This window comes from Charadrius vociferus, unplaced genomic scaffold (assembly GCF_000708025.1).
Source record: "Charadrius vociferus isolate BGI_N301 unplaced genomic scaffold, ASM70802v2 scaffold999, whole genome shotgun sequence".
Taxonomy (NCBI): Eukaryota; Metazoa; Chordata; class Aves; order Charadriiformes; family Charadriidae; genus Charadrius; species Charadrius vociferus.
In genome coordinates, this window is record NW_009658627.1 from 257049 (window position 1) to 275415 (window position 18367).

General features: G+C 46.3%; 1 protein-coding gene across 1 annotated transcript; it reads left to right on the forward strand.

Moving 5' to 3' along the window:
- Positions 1 to 1182: 1182 nt before the first annotated feature.
- Positions 1183 to 13254, forward strand: GGT1 (gamma-glutamyltransferase 1). The gene is made up of 12 exons (XM_009893204.1): positions 1183 to 1346; positions 1998 to 2125; positions 2352 to 2441; positions 3463 to 3655; positions 4818 to 4975; positions 5863 to 6012; positions 6521 to 6657; positions 7517 to 7704; positions 8520 to 8647; positions 9522 to 9634; positions 10721 to 10834; positions 13111 to 13254. Exons 1-12 carry the CDS (start codon positions 1183 to 1185, stop codon positions 13252 to 13254), a joined length of 1707 nt encoding a protein of 568 aa, XP_009891506.1.
- The last annotated feature ends 5113 nt before the right edge of the window (positions 13255 to 18367 follow it).

Below are 18367 nucleotides of genomic sequence, written 5' to 3' on the forward strand. Positions count from 1 at the left end.
TTTAAAAGCATATTATATGAAGTTGAATTTTCTAAAAAATTTTCCTCAGAAGATGATGTGAGTTGTGATTAATATCAGTTACATTCTGCTCCTTGGATTTCCCTTCTCACTTATGAATCTGCTGCTGGTTTGGTGTATGAGGTTACCTACCTGCGATAAGACAGGTTCTTACCCAAGTAATAGTTGCTGGTTTGGGGCCTTTTCATTGCTGGTACTGTAACACTTCAGAGCTGTTACAAAGGGCTTCCAGGAGTCCCTGGAATCCTCGCTGAAGTAGATCACTCTGCAAATAGGATGGCAGTAATGGATAAAGGGGAAGCTGATAAAAGCTTTGGCATTAGAACAGTTGTTCTGCACAGAGATGGTAGGGGCATAGAGAAATGATACCAACAGTGCCCATAGCAAAGGTCTTGATATGAATCTGAGCAAGGAAATATTTGGGACTCTCTTTCTGTGAAAGGTTCAAGGGAGGAGGAAGTTGTGCACTGCCCGCAGCTCAGAACTCAGGGAAACCTGCTTAAGAGCAAGGGCTGGAAAGATGGGAAGAAGTCATGTATACAGCCTCACCGTGTGGCTATGAAGTAGGGAGGAAGATGTCAACACAGGCAAAGCCAGCCTGCCTCGGGGGTGTGGGCAGGATGCAGTCCTTGACTCCATCACATTACAAAGGATGCAAATGGCCTGCCAGCATGAGCCGGAGGGGGAAATCTGTTAAAAAGTTTCTTATTGGTATTGCTGACTTGATTTGGGAACTGGATCAAATCCAGTCTGATGCTGGGCCCTTGTGCTCCCAAGCAGAGCAGTAACTTAAATGCTTGCTGAGTATCTAAAATCCTCAGAGCATAAAGTCACAAAGAGCAGTCAGTTGTTCTATTGCCACTGAAAGGTAACAGTAGCATCTTGAACATCCCTTCTCCTCTTCATATTCTACTTCACTTCAGAACAGGACATCATCCTGATGTAACTGTCAAGGCCAGAATTGGGCTCACACCTCCCCTGACCACTCCTTCCCAAACCGCCCTTCCATATGCTGAGCTGTTGGCTGCCAGAGGTAGAGGGGGAAAGAGAGAATATGAAAGAAGGTAGATGAAAAGACTGCTCTTGTGCCTGATCATCTGTTCCCTAGTTCCCACATGCCCCAGAAGCAGTGAGGCTAACAATCCTGTCTCTTCCCACAGGAAGATGAAGAAGTGCTATGTGGTGGCCGGAGTCCTGACTGCAGCCCTGCTGGGGCTCATCTTGTTCCTGGGACTCTTCTTCGGGCTGCGTGCTGACTCAGGGGACAGACACACTTACAAGAGGGCGGCTGTGGCTACAGACGCGGGGCAGTGCTCAATAATTGGAAGGTACCCGCTAATTCTGCTGTGACTGTCATTAGCTCTGACAGCTCTTGCGCAGGACAAAACTGTTGTTTCCCCGATGTCCAGGTGCAAGCCTGGCAGTTGCCCAGCACATATAATCTCCAATCTTCCTGTAGAAAGATGAGGCCATAATAAAACCTGGGCTTTTACCATGCTTGACCAATGTTACTGCAGTTGCTCAAAGACAACATAGCAGGCAAAGATTCCCTAGATGCATGAACAGTGGGAACAAGAGATGCTTCTCAAGCTCCTTTTAAAAACCATTTATCAAGCTGTCCTCCGATTCTAGATGCAAGTGCTGCAGATTTTAGGTTCCTCAGAGAGTTGTCATTTCTCATGTGTAATGAATGTGTCTGGATGCCTGTCCCCCTGTGTACTTTGATGCATCTCAGTGTTTTCAAGCTAATTTGTATGTGTCCCTAATGAAGGCTGATCTGGTCTGCACCTAGACCGTTAGGATCTGTTCTCTAAGGTGACAGAAGCTCAAAACTTCCTGTTCCTGAGGAACCTATAGATTGGGTGTGGACGAACATGCATTAGAGATGCTGTTATAGCTGCTCTGACGAGATGAATCCACTGCTCAAAGGTAGCTGACACACTGTAACATGTTATGATGCCTTCTCTTCTGCTGCACAGGGACATCCTTCAGCAAGGTGGATCAGCAGTGGATGCTGCGATTGCAGCTCTGCTTTGTGTAGGACTCATGAATGCTCACAGCATGGGCATTGGAGGGGGCCTCTTTTTTACCATCTACAACAGCACAGGTAAGAGACAGGGCCATACATATCTGGAACAGTTTGAGAACTGTTTATCTAAAGCAGGTGATTTATCCTACCTGAGCGAAGGTAAAAGACTGACTCTCACAGCCTCTGGAGGAACATGCAGTCCTCAAAAGAAATTGGCTCATGTTGATCAGACTTCTTCAGCAGAAACCATGCCTGTTTGTTGAGTCCAGAGCTAAACATCATCTTCCTTGCTCTGTCATTAAAGGAAAAGTGGAAATCATTAATGCAAGAGAGGTGGCTCCAAAAAAAGCATCGGAGGACATGTTTGGGAACAACACACAGCTCTCTCTGAAAGGTATGGCAAAGGCTGTTTCACTGCTCTGGGGGGACTACATAGCTCCAACATTAGCTGCTACTGACATGTCTAAATTAAGAACATTTCTTATGGTTAGGTTCTTGCATGTCTACAGGATTTCTCACCTAGAAATGTCCTCTACTTTACACAATCTGCAAACTCCGTACTGACAAGGAAGCTAAAAATAATGTCCTTCAAACTAGTTGGTAACTTTAGCACTTTCTGCTTTTCACTTCATGAAAACGCAGGTGGATCCAAAGCACTGAGTATGACCTGTTCCATATTTGCTATCTTTCCTTTCTACCTCTTTGAACAAATCTTTGTGGATCAACTTGGTTCTTGTCAGTTCAAATGTCCGCCCTAAATACCTTTTGTGGTGGCTTCAACTAATGGTTCAGGGACTCCAGAGAAGAAGTAGTAATTTCCTTTCAGGGAAGTATTTTGTAACAAAAAATAGAATGAAATACTAATTAATTCTCTTCATGGTCACTCCGGTAACCAAGGAGGAACGGCACCTTGGAGGGGGTTTGAGAAGTGTGTTGAACTTCTAGGAGATGCCAATAAAGGCAGGATTGAAGCAAACTGCTGCATCACTGTGCAATGTAGTAATCAATCTATTGCAACTGTAGTTACAATGCTGCAATAAAGTTTTTGGCTTAAGTATGTGCGCGTTCTGTGCCCTCTTACTGTAGTGTGTCCTTCTCTGAAGGACTGGAAACTGCAGGCAGCTATGACAGCTTCTGTGTTCTGAGCAGCTTTTCTCTGGTGCAGAGCCTACTGAGGGGAAATGACCCAGAGTTAAGTTACCAGCAAGAGGATAGAGGTGTTTCAACAGTCCAGAATATGTAGGCATAAAAGTCAGAATAATTCTGTTAGCATCATATGCATAAGCTGAGCTGGTCATAGTATACGTAATCCCTGCCTAAAACCAGGGCTGACAGAGAAACCTGCTCTACCTCCTACTCCATTAATCGCTTTCTTTTCTGCTATGGAAGGCTAATACATTCCTTATCTGCTCTAGGAGGACTGTCCATTGCTGTTCCAGGAGAAATCCGTGGGTATGAACTGGCTCACAAACGTCATGGCAAACTGGCATGGAAAGACCTGTTTCTGCCCAGCATCAAGTTGGCCAGAGAAGGATTCCCTGTTGGGAAAGGCCTTGCAGCAGCCATCAAATCAAAAGAGGAGTCAATTGAAAACAATCCCTCACTGTGGTAGGTAGAGCCGTTGCTGTTCTGTGCAGAGACATCTGTGGTAACTGCATTGTAGCTGAAAAGTCTCTGCGTTTGTGTAATGTAGTGTCTGTGAGGAGTGTGCCTCCCCTCCAGTGACTGTCTTCACTGTACCTGCTGATGCTATTCCAGCTACCTGAAGGTGCTAAATCATGTGGCCAATTTTAGGAATGTTCAGTCCTGGCCTTTAAAGGGAGATAAATTCTGCTCTTAAAGTCCATTTGTCTGAGCAAGGGTGGTATTAAAGTACATGCTGGGATAAATCTGTTAGATGGCAATGTATTTTCTGAATCTCCAGCTTTTCCTCATGCCGTAACTGCACCAAGCTAATCATACCTGCATGTGGGGCAATTGCAGAGTCTCCTTGAACATCTCATCTGCTGTCAGGCAGTGGAAATTGGGGTCATCTCTTACTCTGCAGTAAGCCTTCCTCAAGCAATGCCTCTGACCATCCACTTCTGGCAATTACTATGAATGTGAAGGGTTTTAAATGCTCCTCTACTTCTTCTTACAGTCAAACCCTGATTGTCTATGTCGAGCCCTACTGCAGATCTCTTTTTCCTTAAAACCTCTGTGAGCTGCAGGTTGGTTTCCAATCCAATTGGGAGGTACAGCCTGGGCCTATCTCCTGTACTTCCATCTGGCAGGTCAACAGCAGCACATTCATGATCCATGATAAGGGAGCTAGAGAGGAAACCGTCTACCTCAGTGATCTGACAAACAGGGATTGAAATGCATTCTCCTGGACTCGCTGGAAGCTTTGAGCCTGGTAGCTTCATAGTCTGTGCTCTGAACAGAACTGCCTGAGTTCAAGGACTATGGCCCCTCCTGGGCATCTTGAGGCAGTTGTTGGCCATGGGCAGCTAGGGAGGGTGGCCTGCCTTGGTGAAAAAGATGGACGCTCTCTCTTGCAGGCTTCAGTGAGCAAATTCTGAGCAATGTGGAATCCCAGGTCAGAAATCACTGTTCACTTTTATGTCCCAGTGAAAGATATCAGGACACCTGGGGCATGGCTCAGGCAGCTTCTCTTCTCTCCAAGAAGCCTCTAGCACGAACACTCAAGTACTGTGTCAGCTGGTACAGGTACACATAGTTTTGAACTTGTCTCTCAGATCTGATCTTCTCAATCTCCTTTCTCTGTTAGCGAAGTGTTCTGCAGAGGAGGGAAAATTCTGCATGAGGGCGATATCATCAAGATGCCTAAACTAGCCAACACATACGAGACTATAGCCAGTGAAGGAGCAGATGCCTTTTACACAGGAAGCCTGGCAAAACAGATCATCGCTGACATCCGCAGTGTAGGTGAGAAACGACATCTGTGCAAAACAGCATGAGTGACCTGACTGCTGCAGCTCAGCATCCAGGGAGGAGCTGGTGACCTGCAGAAGCCTTGGATGTGGGTCAAGCTTGCTGCCTGAAATGCCACCTCTCAGACCTGTGGCAACAGGACACCCAAGAGAAGCCATTAGAACTTTAATGGATGGATTTGAAACTTAGCCAGAAATGGATAGTGTGTACTGTGCATTCCTGTACGATATAGTCTAGCAAGTCTGTGCATTTTTGGATATAGCTGAGTAGATATATGCTGTTTACAGAGCCTGAATTCAACAAGTTGCTACCTAAAACATTACATACGTGGTCCTGTAAACTCGGAGCTCGTTTAATCTCTCGATACCACTAGATGGTGGTAGTATCCTATCCTTACTAGCTAGCACTGGCTAGCTACCGTCAACCTCATGTGAGTCATTTACTGGCTTTATTTGTGATGGTTAATTACTGTCTTCCCCCTTCTGATAAGAAAGACAATAGAACATATAAATTATTCTGCTTGTGGGGTAGCACAAAGCATCTGCACTCAAAAGCTGCATCCTCCTCCTGTAAACAGGACTCTTAATGACATTTTATTACCTGACATTGCTGGTGTCCTTTGTAAAAAAAAGATGGATCACCAGATTTTTGGCTGCCGTAAATCAGCCCAACTTCAAGCTTAGGCTATCTGAGCCTCAGCTGGATCTATCAAGGAATAAAGTCACCTCCTGTGCACCCATCTTTGCTTTCTTTACCTTGATACTTTTTGGATTGGTCTGTTTCCTCCTGTCCTTCATGTGATGCATAGTGATGGACTATTACCTCCTCTTCCCACCAGAGATCACATAAAGCCACATCTATAGTTTCCTTCTCTTTTCCAGGGGGCATTGTCACATTGGATGACCTGCGGGACTACAATGCAACAGTGATTGAAGACCCCATACAGATCACACTTGGGGAGTTTACCCTCTACACGCCTAGTGCCCCCCTAAGTGGCCCAGTGCTAGCCCTCATTTTCAACATACTGAAAGGTGAGACTGCCACTGAGCAGTGCCTTACAGGCAGCAGGAGCTAGGAGAGCTCCAAAGACAATGCCTTTTTTGTTTTGGGAGCTGGGCCTCCCTTGGTAGCCCTCCAGTAGTTGAGAAGTCTGAGACCCCAGGAGGGATCAGAGATGCAGAAACATTCATCTTCTGCTGTAAACTCAGGGATGTCGCCTTCCTACTTGAACTACAGGTGCAAGAGGAAAAATACGCTCCTGACTGGGGCACTTCCCTGATACCTGCATGGGTGAAAACTAACATGTACTTGAGGCTTCTTTGAAAAACATCTCTGCAAGCACAAATCCTGCTGGTGACTCCCACAGTGCTCAGAAATACCAGAGCTCCTGTGTTCTCCATGAGGAGATTCGGACAGTCCAGTGACTGCACCTCTGTAGAGACCAGGCTTCAAGATTATACTGTTGGACACAGGCTTATTAGCAGTCCATTGACCATGTACTTTCCTTTGTGTTCACAATCGTTTGTCTTCTGTTGCCAGGATATAACTTCTCTGCTGACAGCATCAAAACCATGGAGGAGAAAGGTCTGACTTACCACCGCATTGTGGAGGCCTTTCGCTTTGCCTATGCCAAGAGGACTTTACTGGGAGATCCAAAATTTGTCAACATTACAGAGGTACGAGGCAAAAGCCTTTTCTTTCCACAACACCAAGGTTGACTGGAACATTGCTTAAAGTTTTTGGGTGACTAAATTTTGTCAGGGATGCTCTGTGCCACCTGCTATTGACAGGCACTGAACTATCTCTGAATCAAAATGTCCTGTGTGACTCATGGCTGAGCTGTGAGGGATATAAACGGAGGAAATCTTTCTGCTGTAAGCAAAAGCAAAATCCTCAATTCACCAGGAGCGTTTGAGTATATTTAGGGCTACACCACCCCCACCCCGTTTTCATAGTGTTTGAAGCCTTATTCACTAGGTGACATTCCCAGCATCGTTGTGGCTCTCTAACCACAGTCCTGCCTCTAGTAAATGGACCAATGGACGGGAAGGGGTGAGGCAGGAACTCTGCTTTTCCCAACTTCACGCTTTGTGCTTTCACTTCTGTGACTCTGCAAAAGCAGCAGGATCTGAGCCCAGCCCAGTTTGATGGACACAAATTTGCAACTTACAGAGCTTGCCTTGGCCTAGTCCTCTCAACCCCATCCCTTTCCTCTCGTCTCTGAAGCTAGTGTAACACTGCTTGCCTACACCTTACAGCAGTGTGAGGACAGCTTTCCATAAATCTACAATAATGGATGCTGATTAACTTCCTACACAAAGGGGTGCATTGTAACAGCTGCTTCTGTGACTTCTTCAAATGCTCTTTGGTACAATGTCCATCTTTCAAGAAGGAGGAAAGCCCCTGCTGGAAAGCTATGGCCTCACTGCTGGGATTTGCCACTCTTCTGTGGTCTGACGTATTGGATATCAGCCTCATAACTACATGTCTCTTAAACGTAATCTGCTAAGTAACTGCATTGGATTTCTCTGACAGGCGATCAGAAACATGACGTCTGAGTTCTTTGCGGATAGTCTCCGGAGGAAAATCACAGACAACACCTCCCATCCAGTTGACTACTATGAGCCAGTATATTACACTGGAGATAATGCCGGTACATCCCACCTCTCCATTGTGGCTGATGATGGCAGTGCTGTGTCCGCCACCAGCACCATCAACCAATAGTATGAGCTCAGACATTACTTCCATGTAGGCCTTTGCCATCTTCCTAGTGGTGGTTCTGTGGTTGGTATAAAACATCACTGAACTGTCATCTCTCTGGCAGGGCAGTGATGAGTAGCACTGTTGGTGGGCACTTCTGCTGAGCTTGCAGGTTAGTTCTTAACACTGAGGCCTGTGTGGTTGGCTCAGAGGACAAGATGTGTCCTCTCTCATGTTGAGTTCACCCACCAAGAAAACATTCACTGCATCTGGATCTTCTCATAAGCAGTGGTATCGCTGTTGGCTCTGATTTCCCAGGCTTCTGGAAGGAATTTGAGCTAATACAGCTGGTCTGGAAGTGCAGCGTTTGGCTTCGAGTGCTGTCAGGAAGACCTGTGTTCCGCACGTATGGCTTCAAGCTGGGGGTGAAGGTTCTTTTTGTCCATAGAAAATGTCTCTGGCTTGACACATCTAAGCAAAACCCCAATCGCTCCCAAATGTGCCAACCTTTGAGCTGTGCTGCCCTTGAATGGAGTGCAGTACTGCCCATCTGGAAGGGGAACTGGTTGTATTTAGCTGCTGTGCTGTTTTTCCCCTTGGGGTCCTTTCAGATGTGCTATACAGCAGGGCTCTGGGCTGCCTATACTCTTTGTGTAGCTGTGTGCTCACGGTATAAACTGCTTCCTTCCCCCAAGGGGTGTCAGAATGTCCTTTACAACAGGAGGGAGTGGAGAGTTACTCCAATCAAATGTCAGGTTTCACATTGCAGTAATTCACCTGAAGCTCCTCCTGGACTTGCTCTGGTTTTGACATGTCTGTGCCAACTTGTTTTCTCTAGCTTTGGCTCTGATGTACGATCCAATGTGAGTGGAATCATATTTAACGATGAGATGGATGACTTCAGCTCACCTTACATAATCAATGGATTTGGGATCCCTCCTTCTCCGGCAAATTTCATAGCACCAGGTAGCTGTAAACTACCTTCCCGACTCAGTCTTTTGGCTATATCTTGTGTAGTAACACTGTGGTGTCTGCAAGCTACGCTGCATCATGCCTGTGACCGGGGACAGATCTAGAGCTTTCTGCAGAGGACAGGGATGAAAGCAAGGCATCCCCAACAAAAGCACACTACCAGCCACCCCTGGTGCACCCTGAAGGAGGAGAGGCTGTCTAAAGAAAAACTCTTGTGTATGCCTCCTTCCAGCAACCAGAAATCCTTTCCCAGGGAGCTCAATACATGTCAGATTAAATTACTTAGGGCTGCAGAAGATTTCTTTGAACTGATTTAAGAAGGAGGCAGCAGCAGGAGCTGACTGCAAAGCATTAGATGCCACTGTCCACTTCTCCCTGTGCTACCTTGGGAGCTGTAGGGCACCTCTTGATAGACCCACTTCACATACATACCTAACCCAAACAACCTGCCTGCTCCACCACTGTTTCCTGCAGACCCATCTCATTGCTGCTAAAGCAGGCTGGGGATCTGCTTCCCCCGGCCCCGTACCCCCTGCTTTGGAAAGGGACAGGGAAGTGAAAGGACAGGAAGAGAAGTCCCACGGTGTACTGGAGGTAGCTGCATCACAGACAACCCCAGCTGGGACAGAACTGTGGAGGAAGGCACCTTCACCCTCTGTGTGAAGGACCAGGGTTAAGCTTTGCATTGCAGGAGCAAGAAGGAGAATGGGTACAGGGCATTGTGGGATCCCCAAGGGTTGAATGAGACATGTGAGCTGAGTCAGGAAGGCGGATACTGAGGCTCTGGGTTTGGACATGGTGCAGGAGCTGGCAGTTTGTAAGCTGTGGGTAGAAAGCTGAGCCTCTGTTGCATCTGTGTTCCCAACAGGTAAACAGCCGATGTCCTCTATGTGCCCCTCCATCTTGGTGGATAAAATGAAAAAGGTCAGGATGGTGGTTGGTGCTTCTGGAGGAACAAAAATAACTACAGCAACAGCACTGGTATGTGATGATATGGGCAAACTGGGGACAAAGCTGAGGCAAAACAAGGTGGGGGAGAGGCAGCGTTTGGGGTAAGGGGCTCAAGTCTCTACCTGTGACATGACAGTGGCAGTGGCTTCCTGCTGTGGGTCGGGGGCCCGAAGGGAGCTTCCTGCCTGGCCTTCGGAGGGCCAGAGCTCCAACGCCAACTCCTGCCGGAGCTACAAAGGGTCTCTTAAATTACTTCCTTCAGTGACTCCTGGTCTTTTCCTTTTGCAAGTTGTTCTTACCACTTGCAGAAGATTCGTGACTTCAGTTTATCTTTGACTTCTGTTCTCTGGATCTCCAAGAACTAGACTCTATCTAATTTAGAGCCATTTCCATCCAAAATCCTAGACTTTGGATGAAAGCCACACAGACAAGCTAAAGAAGAACTTAGGCCAGGGATGGTGTCAGGCCGTCTGACAAGGCAGGCTCTCTGAGCTGCTGCGGCAGCCACTCAGGCCCATCTAGACCAAAAGTGATTGCAGGAGAAAGCTGTGCCAGCACACAAAGCAGTTCAGAGCACCAGGCTGGATCCTGCTCTCTGGCTGAGGTAGAGGAAAAGTCTCTGTAAAAACCGCTACAAGCAGCTTTCTAAGCCCTTGATCCTGAGGCTATTTTCACTTGCCAGCAGCTCCAACCTGCAATTTAAGCACATAGAGATGAGCCAGGTTTAAGGAAACCAGTTGCACAGCAGCGGGAAGCTGTAGCTGTATGTTTGCTGAGGTGACTGCTGCGTGTCTAACTAAGCTAGCACTAGCTTAATCCCAGCAGCATAAACCCAACTACAGTAGCTTGAGGATCTGATCTGTTTACTATATTAATTTTAGTAACTCGTGGTATTTTTGTGGGGGAATCCTCCTAAGCATATACTAGCTGACTTGCTGCAATGTTACCTGTGTTTTGCTTAGCCAAGAGAGGAACTGCTGAAAGCAGCAGGATACAGAAACTACACCTTTTACGTGCTCTGGTGAACATCCTTCAGACATCTCTACCTATGTTGCTACAAGGGTCAGGCCTCTTTGAAGACAGGTTACTAACGTTAAGGCTTTTGGCTTCTCACAGACGATCATCAATTCCATCTGGTTTGGTTATGATGTGAAGAAAGCCGTGGAAGAGCCCAGAATTCACGATCAGCTATTTCCCAATATCACAGAGCTTGAGCAGCAAATAGAGGAGGTTTGTCTAGCTACAGTCGGAGGGGGCGGGTGAACTTCTTGTATGGTGCTGGGTTCCTGGTGGTGGGAAGGCATCCACTTGTAGAAAATCATGAAGCTTTGCCAAATGTTCCTTGGTGAGCGGTATTAAAGCTGGCACAGGTCAAGTACCGGTTAACAATAAGCTGTTCAAAGTGTACCTTTAGTCTCAGTAACATGGGTTTGAAGCCTAGTGCATTCAAGCATGACCTACCTCTGAAACTGAAGGTACATCTCTTCTTGCAGTGTTGGTTGGCTCAAAGTACTTGCAAAATAACAAACCACATCAGGGCCCAAACCATTCAGCAGTCTAAATTCAGTGACTCTCAGGGAACTCTTCCTATTGTGCAACCTCACGATGAATCATAGAATGGTTAGAGTTGGAAGGGACCTTAAAGATCATCTAGTTCCAACCCCCCCTGCCACGGGCAGTGACACCTTTTACTAGACCAGATTGCTCAAAGCCCCATCCAGCCTGGCCTTGAACACCTCCAGGGATGGGGCATCTACAACTTCTCTGTTGTTCAATCTGTTCCACTGTCTCACCACCCTCAGAGTAAAGACTTTCTTCTGATATCTAATCTAAATCTCCCCTCTTTCAGTTTAAAACCATTACCCCTCGTCCCATTACTACACTCCCTGATAGAGTCCCTCCTCGTCTTTCCTGTAGGCCCCCTTTAGGTACTGGAAGGGGCTCTGAGGTCTCCCCGGAGACTTCTCTCCTCCAGGCTGAACAACCCCAACTCTCTCAGCCTGTCTTAATAGCAGAGGTGCTCCAGCCCTCTGATCATCTTCATGGCCTCCTCTGGGCTCGCTCCAACAGGTCCATGTCTTTTTTATGTTGGGAGCTCCAGAGCTGGATGCAGTACTCCAGGTGGGGTCTCACCAGAGTGGAGCAGAGGGGCAGAATCCCCTCCCTCGCCCTGCTGGCCATGCTGCTTTTGATGCAGCCCAGGATGTGGTTGGCTTTCTGGGCTGTGAGCACCCATTGCTCGCTCATGTTGAGCTTCTCATCGACCAACACCACCAAGTCCTTCTCCTCAGGGCTGCTCTCAATCCATTCTCTGCCCAGCCTGTATTTGTGCTTGAGATTGCCCCAACCCACATGCAGGACCTTGCACTTGGCCTGGTTGAACTTCATGAGGTTTGCATGTGCCCACCTCTCATGGCAGTCCAGGTCCCTCTGGATGGCATCCCTTCCCTACAGCCTGTCGACCGCTCTACACAGCTTGGTGTCGTCAGCAAACTCACTGAGGGTGCACTCAATCCCACTGTCCTTGTCACCCACAAAGATGTTAAACAGCACCAGTCCCAGTACCGACTCCTGAGGAATGCCACTTGTCACTGGTCACCACTTGGACATCGAGCCATTGACTGCAGCTCTTTGAGTGTGACAATCCAGCCAATTCCTTATCCACCAGTGGTCCATCCGTCAAATCCATGTCTCTCCAATTTAGAGACAAGGATGGCATACAGGACAGTGTGAAATGCCTTGCACGAATCCAGGTAGATGACGTCAGTTGCTCTTCCCTTATCCATCAACACTGTAACCCCATCATAGAATCCTGAAGCACTGGCACAGAGCTAGCGAGGGAGGATGCACAGAGGGACTCGAGAACAAACTTGAAAATATATTCAGAGAAAAGGTCTCTCTGCAGTGCTGTCAGAGAGCTGTGGCAAGATTGGCCTCAGTCTGCATACCACTCGCCTGAGCCGGCAGCTTCATTCACCCTGAGGAGTTACACATCCCAGAGGCCTGAGACAGATGTAGGCTTTGTATGTATCTCATCCCATCTCTTTGTATTAGGGAAAACACTCCTACATAAGGCAGTTTTCTTCATCAAACTATGTAGAAGATCCTCCTTTAATAACCTTCTTATTAAGGTAACAGCTGAGGTATCTGCCTGCCCTGGGGAGGCTGCCCTGCTCTCCACAACTCCTGTGTGGAGATCATGTTCTCAAACATGATCCCTCAGTTCTGGCTGTTGGTGTATGAATGTCTGAGGCAGAATGTTCTGTGACCAGGAATAGTATTGGTACCCCACACTGAGCACCACAAATGCTCTCACATCTTCTCAACTCCACCCCTTCAAAAGCAGGACATGCCAGAAAGCAAAGGGAAGAGGAGGAACAGCCTGTAGTTTTAGACCTACCTAATACAGGCACTGAACACTTGGGTAGTTGTGGAGGATGCAGGTTGCAGACTACAGCACGTGCAGTTTATTTCTCCTGTTGTCCTCATTCACTTCTGCATTCCAGGGTATAGAAGAACAACTGAAGAAGAGAAAACACAATACCACGCGGGTGAGCGGCGGTGCAGTTGTGCAGGCCATTCTCAGAACAGATGAAGGATGGGCTGCAGCCTCTGATTCCCGGAAAGGTGGCTTCCCTGCAGGCTACTGACATGGCTCGGCTCCTTTTTTTAGTGGTCTAGTGACACTGAGGTGTGTTCGGGGGAAAGATCCTTTAGGTCTGCAACTCAGGGACTTCTCACAGGAAAAAGAACAAATTTACCTGTGGTTCTATTGACAGAGCTGGGACAGTTCTCTACAGCCATGACCGAAATGCCTCATGCTACAGCAGTCTGCTAAGACAGGCACGTCTACCAGGACGTGCAGCACTTACTTGAAGAGTCTGTTCTGCCTTGAAGAGTTTGTTCCCTGCCTCCTCTCCATCCCGTGAAGACAGATTGGGTACCCAGAGTTTCTGAAGAAGGTCCAGCTCACTCAAGCTGCAGGAAGTGTTTCCCCTGCAGAGTGTCAGCTACCAGGAATGTCCTCGTCACTGCTAGAGAAGAGATTTGTTTCCAGTTGAGTAGACGGAGTTACGGGACTCTGGGGACTGGGTTTTCTAAGTTACAAACAAATAGATCTGTGCTATAGCAGGAAGCCCAGCTCTAGACTGGGATAAGCCTTCACCACTTTCTTTTAACAAAAGATGTTTCTGCTTTTCACTTCAGTTGATTATTGGAGATGAGTGGGTAAATGGGGAAATGGCTTCAAACGTTTTTATATTTCTGTTGAGAAGGTCTAAAGGGAAGATGCTACCTGTAAAACTCTGAGCACAACTAAAATAAATAAATATGGAGTCACACATTTTTCTTGCCTGCACAGTTGCTACTGCAAAAAGGGATGGTAAGTTTGCCTGAAAGAAGCTCTCCTGAGATTCTTCTCTTTTCTTCGCTCCTTTGAAGCTACGAGTTAAAAAAAAAAAAAATAGTTAAATAATCAAAACAAGCTTCATTTTCTCCAACTTGCTTTATACCACATCATACTGCAGGCCTGAAATACCAGAGTCTGAGGAAATGAAACCTCTAAAAATGGGTACACTGCAGCTACTCTTGTTTGAAGGTAAGTTACCATTAATCAGACAATTAATGACCTGTCAGAAATCTGTATCTGATATGGAACAGCTAAGAGTGTGTGTACCTATGTGTGTGAGGGCGTTTTGGTGTTCACCTACCAGCATGGACTAATACATCACATCAGATTAACTTAGTCTAAGATCAAAACTGAATGTTCCAGGGTGTTGTCAAGCTCTAGGGATGTTTACGAAATCCTTGAAACACAAGTAACAGTAACTGAACTCATCTATTTGGCTTGTTGAAACTTCCCGTCAGTTTCTAAGAACCTTAAAATACAGAACGCATTGAAGAGAAAATGAACGGCTGAAATTTCAGGCATCAGGCATCCTCTCTTTCCCAGTAGTTTCTAGACTGGAGGAGGGTCTAGTTTCAAGGAATAAAGCGGTAGCTATATCATGCTTAAATCTGAGAGTCACGACTTTGACGTGTATATCTGCTTGTATCATTTCCACTAAGTAAGTTGCTTTTACCAAAAGTTGCCTGGGATGTGCTCTGGGCTCCTTTTCTTGAGCTGTTACTGATGATGATGATGTGTTAGGTGCAGCTAAGGCAGTGATTTCAAATAACGTTGAGTCATTGTGCTCCTTTAAGAATGAGGTTAGCTTTGGGCGAAACCTATATCCTTTTATCACTGAACTGAGACTTTGACTTTTCTCCTTCTTTTAATTCCACAACAGATGCCCCTCGGTGGCAGGCTGCTGTTTAAATCCAGTCTGCAGGCCATTCTGGGAAGCTTTGATACAAGTTTGTGTATGGAACATCATCGGCAGCTATTTGTTGAAAATACCTGGCCCTTTGGACTTAGGACTAGCCAAGCTCTTTCTTGGCCAAGTGTGATCTGAGAAATAAACAAAATTACTGCACAGCAAAATAAGCTTATGGAAACCTTTACAGTCACTATAGTTAGTCTGAACTACAACAGAGAAAGCTTGTGCTCTGAAACTGGAAGGTAACTGTTTTCTGGGAAATGACTGTTGGGCAAACACGCTTTCTGAAACAAGTCTGAGTAACTGCTGCTGGGCTGCTTCTAACAGTTTGTCATACAGCAACCTTAGTTATGTTCCTGTATTTCTTCTAGCTAGGCAGAAAACTCCCCTATTATTTATAACCTGTGTTACAAAACTTCCCTTATGGAAAGCTCAGATTTTGCCATGGCTAAAAACACTTCTGTTGAAAATTGTTCTTATAAATAGACACAATGCATGGTATGAAGAACCGGAGGTGTTACTGTGACCGATTCCAGCTGATCTGAAAGGGAGCTGTACTGTTAAAAGGCAATCCAGATCATGAACTGGGGAGTTCACCGCTTTCCCCCCATTCTTCAGTCTAACATTACCACAATTTTTGTTTGGCAACTGCCCAGGCTCTGGAAGGGCTACAGGGAAGTGCCAAAACCAAGCTGTGAGAGACAAGTGGCATATGCAGTCTTCTGCACACTTCAGTTTCTCCAGCAGTGTATTGAGTCTCCAGAATGAACAAGTGTTACTGCTGGAAACACCTGCTTGAAAGTCCTCCCTCAAACAACTGCTTGTGTGTTAGGCTAGGCAACAGTTTTAGAGCAGAAATTCCCAGACAGGTTTAAAAACACTTTATTAAAAATATAATTTAAAGATTTCATTGAAAATAGAGCAGTCTCTGTACAATGATGCTTTAAAAGTCCACATAAGTTGACTAAGTACAAAAATAATGCTCTCCTGTTGGCATAAGCATGAATGGGGAGGGACCAAACTGGGAGGCTCTTGACCCAAGCAAATTTCAGCAGTGTTGAGGTGGTGGCAGGGCAAGAACAGAGGTGCTAAGGGAGGTACAACCCCTCAGCTTCACCAGATGTTTTGCTAGTGAGGACTACAGGACTGAAAGTCTCTGCCGGAGTGAGAGATCTGCACTCTCGTTCCTTTCTGTCTTGCAAATTAGAGCTGTGATGGGTTTTAAAACTGCTTAATTGGCTCAGTTTCAATGTTAGTAGTAAAGTAGTTAAATTGCAGTGAGCGCTGGACTACAGATAATGTTCCCGTGTCTTCGTGGTGGTAAGTAGCTGTGATACTGCTGCACGGGGAAGGTGATAGGCTGGATTACTGAGGTGTGCTTCACCCTAAGGTAGGTCAGAAGTGAAGGTAATTTGAGGCTTAGTTACTTGGTGACTTGGTTTTTCTGCTAGTGAAACATGATGGAGTATGGCTTAGGGCAATGCTGAAGGCTGCCCTGAAGTCTGAAAGGGAAGCAAGAACTGCTCTTCCTGCCTCCAGCCAGTGCCATTCTTGGTTGCATTTTGCAAACGCTGAGCTGAGTTGGCCTTGCTAGAAATAACTACAGATCTTGCTAAAGCCAGCATCCGGTCTGTCTGGTCCTGAAATGCAAGCTGCAGATGGCGTCTGGTGCCCAAAAGTGCTTCCCTTGTGACAACTTTGCAGTTGGGATGTTATTTCTGACACTAGAACCAATGCTCCCAGGAACTGGTAGCTGAGGTAAGGGAGTTAATGAAAGTAGAAAACTTCAGCAAATTATGTAGGTTGAATATGACTACCAAAAAACCCCAATGTAATGCTTTCCAAATGAACAAAAATATTGCCCCCCCAAACTTTAGGCCTGTTCCCTTTCTCTATTCCCATTCAGCAGTACTGTAATGCTGTCTAACAGGGCGCTGTGCCACTTCTATGGCTTGAGTAAGCAGCTCTGACGGAGAAAACAGTAGTCCTTCCTCAACTAGGGGATTTAAGATAAATTCCACATGCATGAGGAAGGAGGGGAGCAGTGCATGGAGCTGGCTCTACACATAAGTAACTTGTCTTCCAGATATGTGATTAAGTACTTGCGGTTATGATCTGGTAACTTAGGAATACTTCTTCATTAAGCTCTGATACAGCTGCGGTCATACTATACTCCTTAGTGCGTAATTTCTGAAGGAAAACACATGTCTGGCTCTAGTCAGCTTCACTCAGACCATCATTAAAATGCAAGTGAAGGCTGAGATTTCAACAAATTGATGGCTTTATTGGACAGACTTCGTGGGTAAGAATGTAGACTTAAAACCTATCTAGCCTTGTTTGCAAGGGTGTGTGTGGATGGCCTTGTTTTGGTTTGTTTTTTTAATAGCGTGTGCTCAAATACTTGTTATGGTGTTTACAGAGGGATTTTTTGTTTGTGTACTAGGAATACCATGGGCTGTGTGTGAGGTAGGAACACACGCGCAGGGGAGGGCTCTGCTAGTGCCTTGCTCTGGTTTGGCTTCACTTTCAGAAACACACAATACTGTCTGTGCCTATAGGGAAGTCTTCAGAAAATTGAGTTGTTGGGGATCGTAGGAACTTGCCCTTGAGTATTTGAGAAGAGCTTTGGGGGTTTGTTTTGGGTTTTTTTTTAGTTTTTTTGTGTTGTGGTGTGTTTTTTTTTTTTTAAGTGTTTGATTTTCTTGGCTATTTTGAGCAGGGCAAGGTTACAGAGTAACTGCAAAAGACCTTTTGTGTCTAGGTGTATGAGTTCAGGTCTCTCCTCCAGAAGTTTCTTCCTTTGATAGTTCTTAAGTAGTCCTACAGTTTCTTCCTTGTGATCTTAAGGGAACACTAGAGACTAGTTGTGGTAAACAGGCAGTTGGAGCATGTCCTTAGGCTATGGGAGAAAAGTATTCTGCTAATGCCTCATAGCGCTGCATTGCTTCTCCGCAGTCCTGGTGTTTGCCTGGCCAGGCTGAGCTCACGGCTACAAATGAAGCCTTCTGATCTTGTATCCTTTGCATTTTGAAGAAAGTTATAAAGCTTCCAAAATCAACATGTCTTCCACTGCAATCTTCACCTGCCTTCCCAAACAACTTATCTTCTGCTGGCATTGAGGAGGGAGAACTGGCACAGACTGGGACTCCTCTCGCCACGGGAAGAGGTGCCCCCAGGGAACTAAGCTGAAGCCTGTCCATCCCAGGAGCAGGGAATTCATGTCGCCCCATGGGAGGCTATTCTCAAAGTCACCAGTGTGCAGGGATGAAGGAAGCTTTGGCGCTGTTACTCCTTTGCCATCCCCAAGGCAGAGAGTAGTAGAGCAGCAGATTTGTGCTGTGGTGCGCTGATTTCATGTGCCACCTTTGGGAAAAGTAGGGCTTCTTTGGAAGGGAAAACCAAAAGGGGGAGTATGGAGTTTTGCTCTTTTCCCTCTCCAAACCCA